The sequence below is a fragment of the Cetorhinus maximus genome, chromosome 10 (genome assembly GCF_964194155.1).
Source record: "Cetorhinus maximus chromosome 10, sCetMax3.hap1.1, whole genome shotgun sequence".
NCBI classification, from domain to species: domain Eukaryota; kingdom Metazoa; phylum Chordata; class Chondrichthyes; order Lamniformes; family Cetorhinidae; genus Cetorhinus; species Cetorhinus maximus.
In genome coordinates, this window is record NC_135888.1 from 23856085 (window position 1) to 23872752 (window position 16668).

Here is a 16668-nt window from a genome sequence, read left to right on the forward strand (position 1 = left end):
CTTCTGCATTTCTAGTATGCAGCCCAAAAGGCCATCCCCCATGTCTGAACGTGGACACTTAGCTCTGTACAACTGTGGGAAACCATTGCAGCTGATACCCAAATCTCTAACAGGGGTTAAGAGAGTTAAATTATGAGAACAGATTGCATAGACAAGGGTCGTATTCCTTCGAGTATAGAAGATTGTAGTGTGATCTGATCAAGTTGTTGAATATGATCAAAGGATTTGATAGGGAGGTATAACCTTAAAATTAGAGCCAGACCATTCATGGGTGATGTTAGGAAGCACTTCTTCACACAAAGGGGAGTGGAAATCAAGAACTTTGTTCGTCTAAAATGCTGATGAAGCAGGGGAATGTCAATTGAAAATCTGAACACCAAGATTGGTAGATTTTAGTTGGGTAAGGATATTAAGGGTTAGGGAACCAAGGTGAGTAAATGGATTTAACATACAGATCAGCAATTATCTCATTGAATAGTGGAACTGGCTTGAGGGGGCTTTAATGACCTATTCCTGTTTCTACATCTAGTTTTAGCTTTTGCTGATGGCAATCAGCAGCTGGAACCCTGGCTGATCTTTCACTGCTTCCTAGCCCAGGGGCACAAACGGCAACATCTTATATTTATATAGCATCTTTAACACAGAAAAACATCTCAAGGAATTTCACAAGAGCTATTATCAAACGAAAGTTGACACCAAACCAGACAGGGAGATACTAGGTCAAAGAGTACATTTTAACAGGTGTCTTGAAGGAGGTGAGAGAGGTGGATAGTTTAGGGAGGGAATTCCAGGGCTTAGGGCCTAGATAGATGAAGGTATGACACCAGTGGTGGATTGATGGACATGGGCATAAGCCCAGAATTGGAGGACTGCCGAGGTCTCTGAGGGTTGTAGAGCTGAAGGAGTTTACAGATCTTGGGCAAGATTTGAAATCAAAGGTAAAATTTTAAAATTCGAGGTTGCCAGGCTTGAAGCCAGTGTAGGTCAGCGAGCATTGGTGGTGATTGATGAACAGGATTTGGTGTGAATTAGGATACGGGGCAGCAGTTTTGGATGAGCTCAGGTTCACAGAGTGCAAAGTGGGAGGCCGGCCAGGAGAGTTGGCATAGTAAAGCCTGGAGGTAACTGTAGCCCTTCAGTTAACACTGACCAAAGATTGAACCTGGGACCTTCTCATCTGTATGGCTGGATGTTACTGTTACCCAATGAGACCATTGGGGGAGTTTATAGGGGCCTTCCAATGAGAGAGAAAACTGCCTAAAATAGATCCTGCAGCTGTAAGCAGAGTGTGAGATGGGCCAGCTCGCCTTTTGCATGCTAAGTTTGCCAGAAACTTCCAGGTCAGATTCAAATTACAATCCTGCAGACTTCACTGTTCGACCGTGGACATAGAAGGACATGCAGAGGAAGAGGAATGTTGACTCAGTGAACTTGTGTCCTATTGCAACATTTAAGCTACCATGTGTCCTGTGCAGGAAAGAGATTTAAATATCATCCACACTTTTATATCTTCAGCTATTTGATTCTTTATCATTTGATGAAGAGAGATATCACTCGTCCAGATCATCCGCTTTATACGAAGAAGCCATGAGGATTGTTCGCGATGACCAGGTTGCCTGCAGATCATTCAGGTGCGTGGCCAAATCTATCTTCAGTCTCCCCACCGCCTTTCCCTCCTCCTCTTACTCTGTAAGTGGGTCCTCCAGCAGGGGTACACCTCTAGAGCTGATGTGGACAGCCTTCCAGTGCCCTATTATAGTGTGAGGTTGGACGGTGAATTGCCAGATGTGGTTGGCAAAACAGATACAGGAGCCAAGCTCCAACCTGTCCATGCCCATGCATTTTTCCCAGGAATCGCCACTGGGATGGTTATCATGGATGGTAACTTTGGCTGATATTTTTTTCCCCCAGATCTTTCCCAGCTCAGGATTTTCACTTTTTTCATATCCCTTCATAGTCTCACCTCTCCCTACCTGTAACCACCTCCATCCTTACAACCCTTCAAGAATTCTGCATTCTTCCAACTCCAGCCTCTTATGCATCCTGATTCCCTTTGCAGCACCATTGGTGACTGTTCCTTCAGTTGCCTCAGACCCAAGCTCTGTAATTCTTTCCCTAAAGCTCTCTACCTTTCTCTCTTCCTCTTAAGACACTCCTTAAATCCTATCTCTTCATTTAGCTTGGTGTCAAATTTGGTCTGACTTATGCTCCTTTAAAGTACCCTGTGACGTTTTGCTAAGTTAAAAGTGCTATATGAATACAAGTTGTTGTTTGTTAGAATCAAAGGGCTCTCCCAGCTGTGAGCGCAGTCCGGAGATGGAACCGCCTGTCGGTCTGTGTAAGATTCAGCTCTTTTCTAGTCCTTGACAGTAAAGCTGGCGGCCATCTTGTGTTTTTTAGAACAGAGCTTCTGGAATGCTATAGCGATGAGGACTTCCTGGCGAAACTACACTGTGTGCGTCAGGCATTTGAGGTAAACCTGTTGATAAGGCTGCTTGGTGGGTGAAGGAGACAAGTGTTGTAGTGATTTGAGTGTGTTAGGCGTGAGCAAGGGGGAGTTCACCAGTACATAAGTGTGTGTAAAAGGCATTTATCTCCAATCTGAGTGACTGGGGTGGAGGATGAGTTGAGTGGCTTATTCTGGGAAGGCTTTTTACTCCACGCTGTGCATTCCTGATCCTGTTCCTAGGTTTGCCTGGGACTGAGGAGCCAGCTAGCTACTTTCTTTTGCTGCCAGACAGAAAAGAGAAGGCTGAGGGGGTGACCTGATCGAGGTTTTTAAAATTCTGAAGGAGTTTGATTGGATAAACATAGAGATGTTTCCACTAGAGGACAACTCCAAAGCTAAGGGCCATGATTATAAGACAGTCACTAATAAATCCACTTGGGAATTCAGGAGAAGCTTCTTTATTCAGAGAACGGTGAAAATGTGGAACATCCTGCCACATCGAGTGACTTTGAGGCGAATAGCATGGATGCATTTAAAGACAGAGATACGAAGGAGAAGAAAGGAATAGAAGGATATGCTGATAGGGTGTGCTGAAGCAATGTGGGAGGAGGTTTGTGTGGAGCATGAACATCGATGGGCTAGTCTGCTTCTGTGTCCTAATTCAATACAACATAATTGAGGGAAGTGTCACAGTCGATGTGCTTGCCTTTAGCTGGATGGTTACAGGGTAAAGGGTCACCTGCACTTTCCTAACTCGGGGAATAGTGTGTAATTCGTCCTGTGCTCGTCATCTTTGGCCCAGTGTGAAGAACCAGAGGCTGCTGTTGGGTGCCAAGGGTATCTGCTCTACAATTGGCTCATGACTCCTCTCTGCCACCCAACCATGTGAGGACAGTGTATCTACAATGAGAGCCATGCAGCCACCTGCAACATCATGCAGTGGAGGATGGGTCACTGAATATATTCAAGGCTGAGTTAGATAGATTTTTGATAGACAAGGGAGTCGAGGGTTATGGGGGGCAGACAGGCAAGTGAAATTGAGAACTCCCAGATCAGCCATGATCGTATCGAATGGCAGAGCAGGCTCGAAGGACCGAATGGCCTACTGCTCCTAAGTCTTATGTTCCTATGTAATGTAGTAGTGAAGGGGAGAGAGGGAGGGAATGGGGACTTGGAGAGAGGAAAAAGTAAATTTTATATATACTATGCTCTTGTGTTGGAGCTGCACCACGTGATGGTGAAATATGGGGAGATCCCACATGCTGCAGGGAAGATTACAGTGAGATCTCCCTAACTGATGTCACTCACCTACTAACATTCGGGTTAGATTAGCATTGGCAGAGGGCCAGAAGAAAGATGCTGGCTGGAATGCAGTGTATGTAGAGGAGTGAAGGAAGGGACAGTAAAGAAAATACATTAAAAAGATGGTGTCACTTGGGGTAGTGTGGGGACAGTATTCATGTCTCTGGATTTAATTCTAATTCTGATTAGGGACTGCAGGGGAGGTCACAGTAATTTGAATCGTCAAATATTTTAAAGAAATTTTTCAGTCCAACATAAGATACAAGAATTAGGGACAGTGCTTAAAGTTCAGGGAGCCAGAAGAAAGTAGGAAATTCAGGCAACTTTATCTTTTACAAGAGGGTGGTAGATTAGTGGAGTTTATCATCAGCAGTGATGTTGGAACAGACTGCCACAGCATGGTTTCAAAAGGGATGGGTGAATTCCTGTTGTGAAAAGGAACACAAATCTGTTAGTTCTAGAGTCACGGTGTAGCCAGATGAGAGGACCAAAGGTCTATTCTTGCCCACATGTTATGGGATATGGGCATTGCTGGTAAGGCCAGCATTTGTTGCCCATCCGTAATTGCCCTTGAACTGAGTGGCTTGCTAGGCCATTTGAGGGCAGTTCAGAGTCAACGTCATTATTTTGGGTCTGAAGTCACATGTGGGCCAGACCAGGTAAGGATGGCAGATTTCCTCCCCTAAAGGACATTAGTGAACCAGGTGGTTTTTTAACAACAAAAAAAAAAATCCACCAGCTGCTGTGGGTGGTATTCAAACCTGTGTCCCAGTGCATTAGCCTGGGCCTTTAGTTAGTAGTCCAGTGACATTACTGCTATGCCATCATCTCCCCCTAATCTATAATAACAAAGGGCTGGGGAGATGATAAGCCAAGTGCTCCTAGACAGTATGCATTTATCTCAGTTGGATGTCTGCAGTTTTCAGGTCTGCAGGTCTGACAGCATCTGTGAAGTGAGCAAGAGAGTTAATGTTTCATGTCTGTGTGAGAGTTTCTGAAATGTTAACGCTCTTTCTCTCTCCGCAGATGCTGCCAGAACTGCTGAGTATTTCCAGAATTTTCTGTTTTTATTAAATTGGATGGTGATGTTGCAGGGTGGAAGCTGGATCATATTCACAGTAGGGAATGTGCATTGCTTCCATTTCTAACAAAAGCTCATTGTCATCACAGATATTGCTGCAGGATGAGGCAAACCGGCTATACTTCAGTGAAATTGGGAAGCAGATGATTACAGGACTGATGTCCAGTGCGGGAAAGGTAAAATCTCACCCCTACAAACATGCTGTTTTAATCTGTGCTTATAAGTGGAGAGCAGAGCGAATAACAAATATGAGATCATTATTGCACGTTAAGCACATAGTTTATTTTTAAAAATTCTTTCATGAGATGTGGGCATCGCTAGAAAAGCCAGCATTTCTGGCCCTTGAACTGAGTGGCTTGTTCCAGTGGAGCACTGAGTGGGGCACAGCATTACATCCTTTGCAGGAGGGGGCTGATATGCTGTGCATCTTTGAAAGGTTTGGACAGATTGTCTGAAATTTCCTGTAGTTAATGGCCAGAAAATTGGCCCCAAGATATCAACCTTTTATGGTGGAACTTGCATTGATTGTTGCTGTATGCCGTCTGGGGAATTAAGCTGCGTAACACTTTATATCTGACGTTGTTTCATTAAAGTGCTTCTCAGTTCATCTTTAAAACAATTGGAGAACTGCACGTAAGGGCCCAGATGAAAGACACAGTATCCAGACCAGGCTATGATCGGGGTTCTTATTACACCCTGAGCTTACACTATTCTCTAGTTGGATATTGGGCATTGTGGGCACACTCCTGAATGCCAGATGCTCAGGTAATTTACAGGAATAGCTTAATTCCTCTGCGCAAGGGAGGATCTGTCCTGTTGCAAAGAGGGAAGTGCCAGTCTGATAACCGAGTGACTGTTCTTAAAATCTGAGGAGGTGCTCGCTGCTCAATTTCCTCTGGTTGAGGCGAACTGTGTTGGTAAGAGTTAAACTGGTTGAAGAAAGAGGTGAATGTGGGTGGAAACAGTGACAAAATCCGATCTTCCCATCACTGTAATGTAATAAAAAGAAGATTCTTATCTTCCTTTCCCTGTGTGTCTCTCTCTCTCTTGCAGAATGTAAATAGATTCCATGAGACTTACCAGGAAATGCTGCACTATGCAGCAAGAGAAGAAACCTGGGTAACGACGAAGAGAGAGCTGGAGGGACGAGGGGTAGGTCCAGAAATCTTTTCAGTTGCTAACTGGATAGGGTCGGAAGCGAACGTCCATTCGGTGTTTTGTTGACGTTTTATTTTTAAATTACTGGAGCTGTACATCTTACAGCACATTAATGCCCATCAAAATAGATGTATTCCAATGTGTGACAAACTGCACTGAGGTGAACTTTGGAGTTGGAACCATGTAATATTTAAGCACATTAGCATTTATTGCTATCGGAAGAGTCAAGTATTGATTCAGAGCTACAAAGAGTAACTTTTATTTGTCCATGGGAAGTGGGTGTCACTGGCTAGTCCAACATTTATTGCCCATCCCTAATTGCCCTTGAGAAGGTGGTGGCTCACCACCCCCTTGAACCATTGCAGTCCATGTTTTGTAGGAACACCCACAGTGCTGTTGTGGGGGGGGAATTGCAGGATTTTGACCCAGCAACAGTGATGGAATGCCAATGTAGTTCCAAGTCAGGATGGTGTGTGACTTGGAGGGGAACTTGCAGGTGACGGCATTCCCTTGCATCTGCTGCCCTTGTCCTTCTAGGTGGTAGTGGTCATGGGTTTGGCAGGTGCTGTTGAAGGAGACTTGGTGAGTTGCTGCAGTGCATTTTATAGATTGTACACACTGCTGTCACTGTGTGTCTCGATGATGGAGGGAGTTTGTGGATGGGGAGCCAATCAAGCTGGTTGCTTTGTCCTCAATGGTGTTGAACTGTTTGTGTTGCCTGGATGAGTGCAGCTCCAACAAGTGGGGAGTATTCCATCACTCTCCTGACTTGTGCTTTGTAGATGGTGGACAGGCTTTGGGGATTTGGAAGGTGAGTTACTCTTTGCAGAATTCCCAGCCTCTGACCTGCTCCTGCAGCCACAGTATTTATATGGCTAGTCCAGTTCTGTTTCTGGTCAATGGTAACACCCAGGGTGTTGATAGTGGGGGATTTAAGTGATGGTAATGCCATTGAATGTCAGGGGGAGATGGTTAAATTCTCTCTTCTTGGAGATGGTCATTACCCAGCACTTGTGTGGTGCAAATGTTACTTGCCTCTTATCATCCCAAACCCTGAATATTATCCAGGTCTTAATACATATGGACGTGGACTGCTTCAGTATCTGAGGAATTGCAAATGGTGCTGAACATCGTGCAATCAGTGAATATCCCCACTTCTGACCCTGTGATGAGGGAAGGTCATTGATGAAACAGCTGAAGATGATTGGACCTAGGACACTACCCTGAGGAACTCCTGCAGCGATGTCCGATCTGATTGACTTGAAACCCCTGAGTTTTCAAATCACGTTTTTACTGAGTTGCCTATGTTGTATATTTCGACATATTTGGCTGAAATTTCACAGTGATCTTCCATGTGAATTATGGGGCCTTCTATCTAGCAAAATCTGCTTAAATGTAGAGATGTTTCTTGTTGGGGAGACCAAAACTAAGGGCAATTAATATGCGATAGTCATTAATAAATCCAACAGGGAATTCAAGAGAAGCTTCTTTACCAAGAGAGTGGTGAGAATGTGGGACTTGCTACCACAGGGAGTGGTTGAGATGAATAATATAGATGCATTTAAGGGAAAGCTGGATAAACACATGAGGGACAAATAAATAGTTGGATATACTGATAGGGTGAGATGAAGTGGAGTGGGAGGAGGATTGTGTGGAGCACAAGCCAGTTGGTCCAAATGGCCTGTTTCTGCTCTATAATTTTTTGTTTCGGGAGAAGATCTCGAATAGAAAGAAGGGGGCAGCAAGTTGGAGTAGGATGCTTTAATGCCTTGCTACGCATCATCCTTGTCACACCTTCTAATTCAGGGGTGTAGGTATTTTTAATGCAAGGTACTCTGCTCCTGCCGTTACACTGTATACCTGACCGAAAGTCCATTCTCAAATCTGCTGCAGGAGGTGCTGAAGGAGTGACCTTAGAGGTTACCCTCACCAACATGGATGTAGGCCTCAACAGGGCAGAATAGCTTAGAATAGCAGCTCCGTGTGTAGGGATCCAAGTCACACCGCTCTAGGAAACCTCATTTTTAATATTTTGCTGCATTTCTCTGGTGTTGGCTCGCCTCTTAAATGAGAAGGCTATGGGTTCAAGCCCAAAATGCATGCTGACATTCCCAGTGCAGTATTGAAGGAGTGTTGCACTGTCAGACAGGCTGTCTTTCAGATGAAATGCTAAACTGAGACCCTGTCTGCCCTCTCAGGTGGACGTAAAAGGCTCCCGTGGTGGTATTTTGATGAAGAGCAGTGAATTTCTCCGGCATCCTGGCCAGTATTTATCCCTCAGTTGACATCACTAGTAATGGATTATCTGTCATTATCTCATTGCTGTTTGTGGGATCTTGGTGCATGCAGATTGGCTGGCGCGTTTCCTACATTACAACAGTGGTTGCACTTCAGAATTGACTGAAAATCAATTGATGACATCCTGAGGTTGTGACCGGTGCTATATAAATGCAAGATCTTTCTTTTGTTAACGGGAGAAACCTTGTATTCACAGGTTGTATGCATGAGCTTCTTTGACATTGTGTTAGATTTTATTCTGATGGATGCCTTTGAGGACTTGGAAAGCCCTCCTTCGTCTGTAGTGGCTGTTTTGCGGAACCGTTGGCTCTCAGATAGTTTTAAGGAGACGGTAAGTCACATTGATTTGCATTAGTGTGCTGCAGTGACCGTAGGGACGATGATTCACCAGCGACCTATGTTGCAAACAAATTTAAGTAAAACTAGCCCCATTAGTCTCCCTGACCATTCGACCAGCTCTGGAGAGCTTGAGGCCTGAGGCTGTGTCAGTGCTCCTCTGTCGGGGGCTACTGAAGGTGCTCAGGACCAATGACTAGCTTTAACCACTCTGCCTCCTGCCTCTTGTTCCTGCCTGCGCTTTCTTTCCGTTGCTTGCACTATGTGTCTTGTCTGCATTTCTCTCCGATGTGACCAAGCATAGTTTTCAGATGAAATGGGGTTTGAGGATGGGGAATAATGTTAAAGTAGGATACACAGAGAGAATTCAGTCTCCATTTTGAAGTGAGCCATTCTTTCCTTTTTACCTTCACCTTAGTTATAAGTTGTTGTGCCCACATTTATAATGGAAGCTGCCTGTGTAAATTTGTCATGCTGTAATTACACCCCCACTTCTTTTAACCTCTCCCACTGGCTCAAGTTGGGCAGGGAAATGTTGCAGTGCCTCAAGTAGTTGTCACGTCGTAAAATTTACCTTCCATGTTTGTATGGCAAGTTGCAACACTAAATATGGACACATGAATTTATAATGGAAAAAGTTGACAGGAAGAACATGCAAGTGTAAGATTTTTAATATCTTTCAGACATTTTGATAGATCAAAAGAACCTTTATATACTTTTTATGATGTGTAAGACCAAATAATTTCTATTGAGTCTATTTATTCATATTGAGGGACTCATTGCATGACTTATCATGACATCACTGTTTAAAAATAAGGGGTTGCCCATTTGAGACATGAGAAATTTTTTTCTCAGAGGGTCGTCAGTCTTTGGAACTCTCTTCCTCAAAAGGCAGTGGAAGCTGAATCTTTGAATAGTTTTAAGGCAGAGGTAGATCGATTTTTGAATTTTTGAAAGGTTATTGGGGATAGGCGTGAGGTTACAATCAGATCAGCCATGATCTTACTGAATGGCAGAGCAGGCTTGAGGGGTCAAGTGGCTGAGTCCTGCTCCTAATTTGAATGTTCATATGACTTTGGCTACCAGTAAGCAGAACAGATAATTCACTGGCAACCATCACATATCCTCTGCTTTGTGAACAGAGGTGCATTTCTCTTATTTCTTTTGATCTCTGTGTTTTGACCCCTCTTGTTTCCCTTGCACTTCACAGGCTCTTGCCACAGCTTGTTGGTCGGTGTTGAAAGCAAAAAGGCGACTGCTGCAGGTCAGTAAACAAGTGGTGAGGGTGGCGCACAAACCAATGATTCTAAAGACCTTCACATGCGAAGTGTGGAGAACACTGCTTGCTTGGCTGAAATGGAATCAAATTTAAAATGAATGATATTCTCGAGCTTAGTTTAAGTGGGTGTTACATTATTGTCTTGTGACTGTAGGTCCCTGATGGTTTCATTTCCCATTTTTACTCCATTTCGGAGCACGTCAGTCCTGTCCTTGCCTGGGGCTTTCTTGGACCAAAGCAACACCTCTGTGAAGTTTGCAATATCTTTAAGGTGAGACACACATTTTAAAATCTCTTTGGTCCCCTGTTGTATTGTGAGTAAGTGCAAGGGGGCTTGCTCCTTCTCGGATATTGAATATAATTTTGTTTCTTTGATTTTGTTTATTGAAAGATAAGAATTGTTCTGGGGATAAGGATGTCACTGGCAGGATCGGTATTTATTAGCCACCCCCTGGTTGTCTGTTGAGAAAATGATGCTGGCCTGCCAACTTGAATCGCTGCAGTCCATGTGTTGAAAGGTGTTCCCACAGTGCTGTTAGAGAGGGAGCGCCAGGATTTTGACCCAGTGATGATGAAGGAATGACTATGTTGTTCCAAGTCAGGGTTAGGTGGCCAGAGGCCACTAATACTGGACACCGGTGTGGCATGTGGGGATGACATCATCTCTTTCAGAAATAGTGTGGTTTGAAGACAACATGTGGGGATTGGCTACGGTGAAATGGGGAAAACATATGAAAACTAACATGTTTCCTGTATCCCAGTCGCTTGAGGCTGCTGAAGACTGGGAAAGGAATGAGCACAGGCCCCTGCCAGTGCTTCAATGAGGTGAGTGTACTGTAATTGTGAAGCACTGCAGGCATGATCTTCACTGCACAGTAAGTTCAAGAAAAATGTAAGGAACAGCACCAACTGCTGTACATTGCCTTTTTCAACCTCACAAAAGCCTCTGACTTTGTTAACTGCAAAGGTTTATGGAATATCCTCCTCAAATTTGGATGTCCTTTTTTTAACCATCCTTCACTTTCTACTTGATGACGTGAGAGCTGTGATCCTTGCCAATGAAACCGCCGCAGACCCTATCTCGGTGAAGACTGAGGTCAAGCAAGGTTGCATCATTAAACTCTCTTCTCCATCGTCATCGTTGCTATATTGCACCTCACCGCTTGCAAATTACCCACAGGCGTGGAGATAATTTACAGAACAGATGGAAACTGTTCAACCCACGCTGCCTTCAATCCAAAACCAAAATCACTCCCAGTATCAGTCATTGATGCAGATAATGGTTGTGTGCACTTGCTCAGAAACTGAGCCTCAAGTCATTATTGACTTCTTCTCCGAAGCATATGAGAAAATGGGCCTTTCACTAAACACCTGGAAAAGGAAGGTCCTCTTCCAACCAACTCCCACAGCAAAGCATTCCCTCCCATTGATTAAGATGAACGGCGAGATCTTGGAAAATGTGGACTATTTTCCATACCTTGGGAGCCTCTTCTCAATGAAGGCAGACATAAATATCAAGCTTCATCATCATCTGCAATGTTCCAGGTCAGCCTTTAGCTGACTGAGGAAAAGAGTGTTTGAGGGTCAGGATCTCAAATCTGAGACTAAGGTCTTGGTTTGCCAGTCAACAGCGATCCCTGCATTCGTATATGCTTTGGAGACTTGGACCACCTACAGCAGGTACCTCAAAGCACTGGAGAAGTACCGCCAATAGTGCCTTCTCAAGATCCTCCAAAGCTGTGGCAAGAAAGGCGGTCCAACAACACCGTTCTCTCCTAAGCTAACTTTCCCAGCACCGAGGCACTAGCCACTCAAAACTGGCTCCGCTGGGCAGGAGATGTCGTTCATTTGCTTGACACCAGACTCCTGAAGCAACTGTTCTACTCAGAACTTTACCATTGCAGGAAACTCTCAGGAGGACAACAGAAACACTGCAGGGATCTTCTCAAAGCACCCCAAGGAGATCAAACATCTCTACCAAGGTCATAGGAGTTCCTGGCTTGTGACTTAATAAAATCGAGGTTTATTCGGGAAGGCACTGAACACATTGGGACACATCGGGAACATGCAGAGGTGAAGTCAAGGCATCGGAGGGAGCGTGCAAACCTCCAAACACCGCATCTGCCTGACCCTTAAACCCATTTGCCCCACGTGTGGCAGAGTCCTCAGATCACGCATTGGACTTAGTAGCCATCTCCACACCATTGAACTGGAGCGGAAGCAAGTCATGCTTGATCCGGAGGGACTGCCTGTGTAGAAGGGGAAGAGGTGTACTAAATAGTAGACATAAAGCCATCCAGTACTGGACAGTGGTCAGGCTGGCTTAAAACCAGACTGTCTGATACAAAATCAGATGCCTAGCCCCCCCAGGTCAGGATGATGTGTGTGACTTGGAGGTGGCATTCCTGTGTATCTGTTGCAATTGTGCTCCTGGAGGTTTGGGAGGTGCTTGGTATTAATATATTGATATTGAACTGGTAGAAAAGCTATTGAGCCTTGACTGTGCAAAGGAGCTGTACTAACAGGCCCAGTGAAGTGCTTCTGGATTAATTACAATATTTCCATAATACTTAACTCACCACTTTATTTGAATTTTTTTGACAGTTTGGGTAAATGCATCTGGCATTTACTGACAATTCATAGAATTTGTGGAATAGTACAGCACAGAAGGAGGCCGCTTGGCCCATCATGCCTTTCTCAGCTGTCTCAAAGAGCTATTAATGAATCTCACTTCCTTGCTCTTTCCTGATAGTCTTGCAATTTTTTCCCTTTTATAGTGATTCAATTGCCCCTTCTATAAAGTGAGAATTGTTGTCCTCGGTATTGCCACCCACTGGCGCCTGTTGTTACTGCAGCAATCATGCAATAATGAAATATGTTTTTTAATTTCAAAATGTAGGGATAGATGAAAGATTTCTCTAATTTAAAGGAAAGACGGGGAGAAGGGGTGTCTCATGTATGGTGTGTAATATATTTGTTGTTTAACTATAGTTTTTTTACACACAATTGTGCCTTTGTCTTGTAGCAACAAATTCTCCAGTATTTGAAGGACATGTTTGATGTGGACAAGGTGCGATACACTACAGTGAATTCACTGGTGGATGACATTGTACAGTTGTCGCGGAGACGCAGCGAGATTCTCCTTGGCTACCTGGGCGTTGATGCAGTAACGGAAATGAATGGGACTATACCCACTGACAATGGACCTTTGGAAGAGGCCAGTCTTGTATGAAACCCGGCACAAAGGTTTTTTTAAAAAACAAAAAAAAAACAAAATTAATTTTGGGAAGAAATGAATCAAACCACATCGCACTGAGAATCAGTGGCTTATATCCTATTCCTGGATGACCCCCATTTTGAGGAGACTCCTAAGAGTCTTGATCAGAATACTTCATACACATTGAGGTTGGCTCATTCTGTTGGATATCAGCATTTTGACATGGCATGGTCGGGGACAGGAAGAGTGGGAAGTTATTCTCCCAGAATCTAATACATCCTCGAGATGGTGGAGGGGGCGTCTTTGGGATAACCCAAGAATTGCAGGACAAGAAATATGCTTCTCTCCACTTTTACAGTTGCGGGGGGACATAGAATCAGCCTTGCTCTTTAAACTCAGGTGCAACTGCCCCCCTCAGTGTAGTGGATTAATACACTACCTGGTCTGTTACTGAGCCATACAGATCAGAAAATGTCATTGTGATTTGGTTAGATGTCCAGGGTTGTAAAGAGCACAATACAATTGGCCTTAGCATCCCCTGCCTAGGGAGGAAACAACACAGAATTGACACAACACAGAATTGTCACAACACAGAAGAAGGCCGTTTGGCCTGTTGTATCTGTGCTGGCTCTACGTATGAGTAACGCGCCTAGTGCCATTCCCCTACCTTTTCCCTGTAACCTTGCACATTCCTCCTAGTCCAATGTTTTTATACCTGCTCTTTTTCCTATCACCCGGCCCAGTACTACCAAACTATGAAATGACACAGTACAGGAGGAGCCCATTCTTTGACCAAACTGTATAGTTCTCACACTAAAAGGATTACATCTGAAAATTCAAAGCACTTTTTTTTTACCCAAGACTAGCAATGGAGTCTAAAAATCAGGCAACTAGTTCGTTTAAACTTTTTTTAAAAAGTAATTTGATTTTTAACTTTATTGTCAATATGATTCTTGACGCTGTTACATGGATCTGTACCAGCTAATCATTCTCCAGTTCTGTGGAGGTCCAGTGTCCTGAATGGTGTCACTGAGCCAATACCAGCGGATTGTGGCCTGTACTGGTTCCTGCTTATTTTGATATTTTAACCAGGATAAAATTGAGTTTAACAGGAGCTGGATGCTCCCTGATATTTCACTGTTTGTATTTGAGGCATAATTCTGCAGTTGAACCACCTGCCCACATTTAAAAAATTTATTACTCCTCCCATGAGTAATGTGGCACTTGGCAATTGGGGGAAGTTTGCACACCTTGTGGAGGTCAGTGTCCAGAATGGCAGAGGACTAGATGTAGATTCTTTTCCTGCACCACCCCCTCCACCTTCTTCGGACACAGGACACAACAGGGAGGGAAATTAACTAAAGTTATTTTCTTCATAACTGTCTACCTTCAAGAAGTCGAAAGGTTTTAGTAAAAGGCTGCATATAGTGACACCAGAATCCCAGCCAGAATGGTGTGATGATTGGTTAATTCCCTCATCAATCATGCCTGGAGACTGCACTGCCTCTAGTGACTAGGATTGGTTTGACTCGCATAATTTCTGTTCTGTAGCTATCCTCCACTCACTGCATTTTGCTGGAGAAATAATCCTGTTATTGGGAGAGTTCTGTTTGCTGTAGTTTGTAGAGGCTCTGTTTAAATAGACTCTGCTTGCTGTTACAACAAATTGGTTTTCTGTAAGGTCTGCCATAATTCCTGTCTGCCAGTGGTGTCAGTATTCACTTTGCTACCAAAGTGTAGGCGACATGGACTGGGTGAAAATGGCAAAACGTAAGAGAGTAGTTTCATGATCAATGTACCCAGACAGTCATAAACCACACAAGTCTCATATTTTTCCACCCTAACTTTCACTAAATGGGGTTTCATGTTGCTGTGCTGCTCAGGCAGACTCTTTCACTTCCGCCCACTGTTCCCTTGAGGCTGTGTGGGTGTACAACAATCTGGAATGTACTGCACAGTGCCATAAACAGACCACCTGCAACCACTGTTCCCTCTAAGATGCGTATGGTCGCGCTGTGAAATAAACAGGCAGTGCACAACAAAGAAAAATAAGAAGGAACATTGCTTCCACTCCTAGGACTCTCGTATGTGGATGCTTGGTGTCCCTAAACCCACACACCAGCTCAAAGGCTTTAAAATTCCTGGCATAACTCAAATGAAGTGGTTTTTCATCGAGTTCCTTTTAAAGTTAAGGTGTAATTGTTTTAATTTTGTGAGGGATGGAGTCAACTCTCTCGCTCACGCTCTCTCTCTCTCTCGCGCGCGCGCATGTGTGCTCCCCGTATGGTCCTAGGTTTGTAATATTTAATTGGCCCAAATAATGATGATTAGTTGCATGATGTGGGAATGCAGAGGTGCTGTGGGAGGTGGGGGTGAAAGGAGAGTTCTCTTAATGTGGATCAAAAGTCTAACTGTCTCAATGCTCAGGTTTGGGTACTCCCACTACCCCCCTCCAAATAAAGAGGCCTGATATATCGATATCTGATATCAATGTTTTATCATCAATAGATGATGCCGACCTGAAGTAGGTTTCTTTTTGTTTGAATTATTGTGTTAGTGAGCCTTGAAACAAATTTGTTTGCCATCAACAGAATCAGCCTTGAAAAGTCCATTTCTGCCTTTTGGAGTAATTTGGAGCGTGCTACACCAACAATTGAAAGAAGGTGAGACTACTCACTGTAAGATGGAAAGGTGTGGAGATTTGATTTGTTTTTGAGGTGGTGAGCTTTGTGACCATCTGTTGGAGCTTTGGAGGTTCAGACCAGATCAGGTTCCCTGATGCAATCAGATTCTGAGATAATTACTGACTACTGTTCTGGAAAGCTCACTTTAATTCATGGATTTCTTTTTTTCCAACAATGTGACATAGAGGCTACTTATAAATCAGCCAATATATCTTTTCCAGAATGATATCCTGTTGGTCATTGAAGGATTTATAATAGGACTACTGAATGTATTAGGATGTTAAGCAGTGGTTTCTATTGAGTTGAAATTTTTGTTTTGTTTTCTTCCTGAATTGTGATTGAGGCTTGTGGAAAACACTGATACTGGAGGAATGGACACAAATGTGTTTGTGATGTAGTGCTCAGAAAATAAAGTGGCTGCTGATTTTTTTATGAAAGAGTCTGCAGGAGAAGTTGGAACCTAGAGAGCGATCTGCTTGAGGGACTGGGTGTTGTGGTCAGAGAGGACACTGGCCCCTTTGCCACCAGTTCCTGGGTTGAAATCCCAGCTCAGACTGGGATGAAATTCCATTCTGGCTGACTAGTTGGCGTGAGGGTTCTGGGTGTGATGAGTTTGGGCAGCCTACAGCCCTGATGGGCGAGTGTCCTCAGCACAATATCTATCGGCCTCAGTTGGAGAGGTTACAAGGCAGACTGGAGTCAAAGTAACGCAGTCAAGGGGTTTTATCCTGCCTTTGGGGTTAAAGTGCATAATTTTAAGAGAGGTTTTTTTAAACCTTGCATCTTAATGCAAGGTATACCTGATCTGTGAGTACTTGATAGGTGGAGGAGGGGCACTTTGAGTTCAAGGCTGTGTGGGCTTAC

At 44.0% G+C, this 16668-nt stretch overlaps 1 protein-coding gene across 5 annotated transcripts in view; it reads left to right on the plus strand.

The window, feature by feature from the left end:
- Positions 1–15864, plus strand: part of miga2 (mitoguardin 2) — a 61440-nt gene extending 45576 nt beyond the window's left edge. For 3 of the 5 annotated variants that reach the window (XM_078550187.1, XM_078550186.1, XM_078550184.1), the window contains 8 exons: positions 1516–1631; positions 2401–2473; positions 4922–5008; positions 5886–5984; positions 8485–8619; positions 9835–9888; positions 10058–10174; positions 12929–15157. In XM_078550187.1, the coding sequence (XP_078406313.1) occupies positions 1516–1631; positions 2401–2473; positions 4922–5008; positions 5886–5984; positions 8485–8619; positions 9835–9888; positions 10058–10174; positions 12929–13135 (888 nt within the window). In that variant the 3' untranslated portion in view covers positions 13136–15157. Of the gene's footprint in view, positions 1–1515; positions 1632–2400; positions 2474–4921; positions 5009–5885; positions 5985–8484; positions 8620–9834; positions 9889–10057; positions 10175–12928; positions 15158–15711 lie in introns of those variants that run through there. The other 2 variants (XM_078550188.1, XM_078550185.1) reach the window with 2 other exon arrangements.
- The last annotated feature ends 804 nt before the right edge of the window (positions 15865–16668 follow it).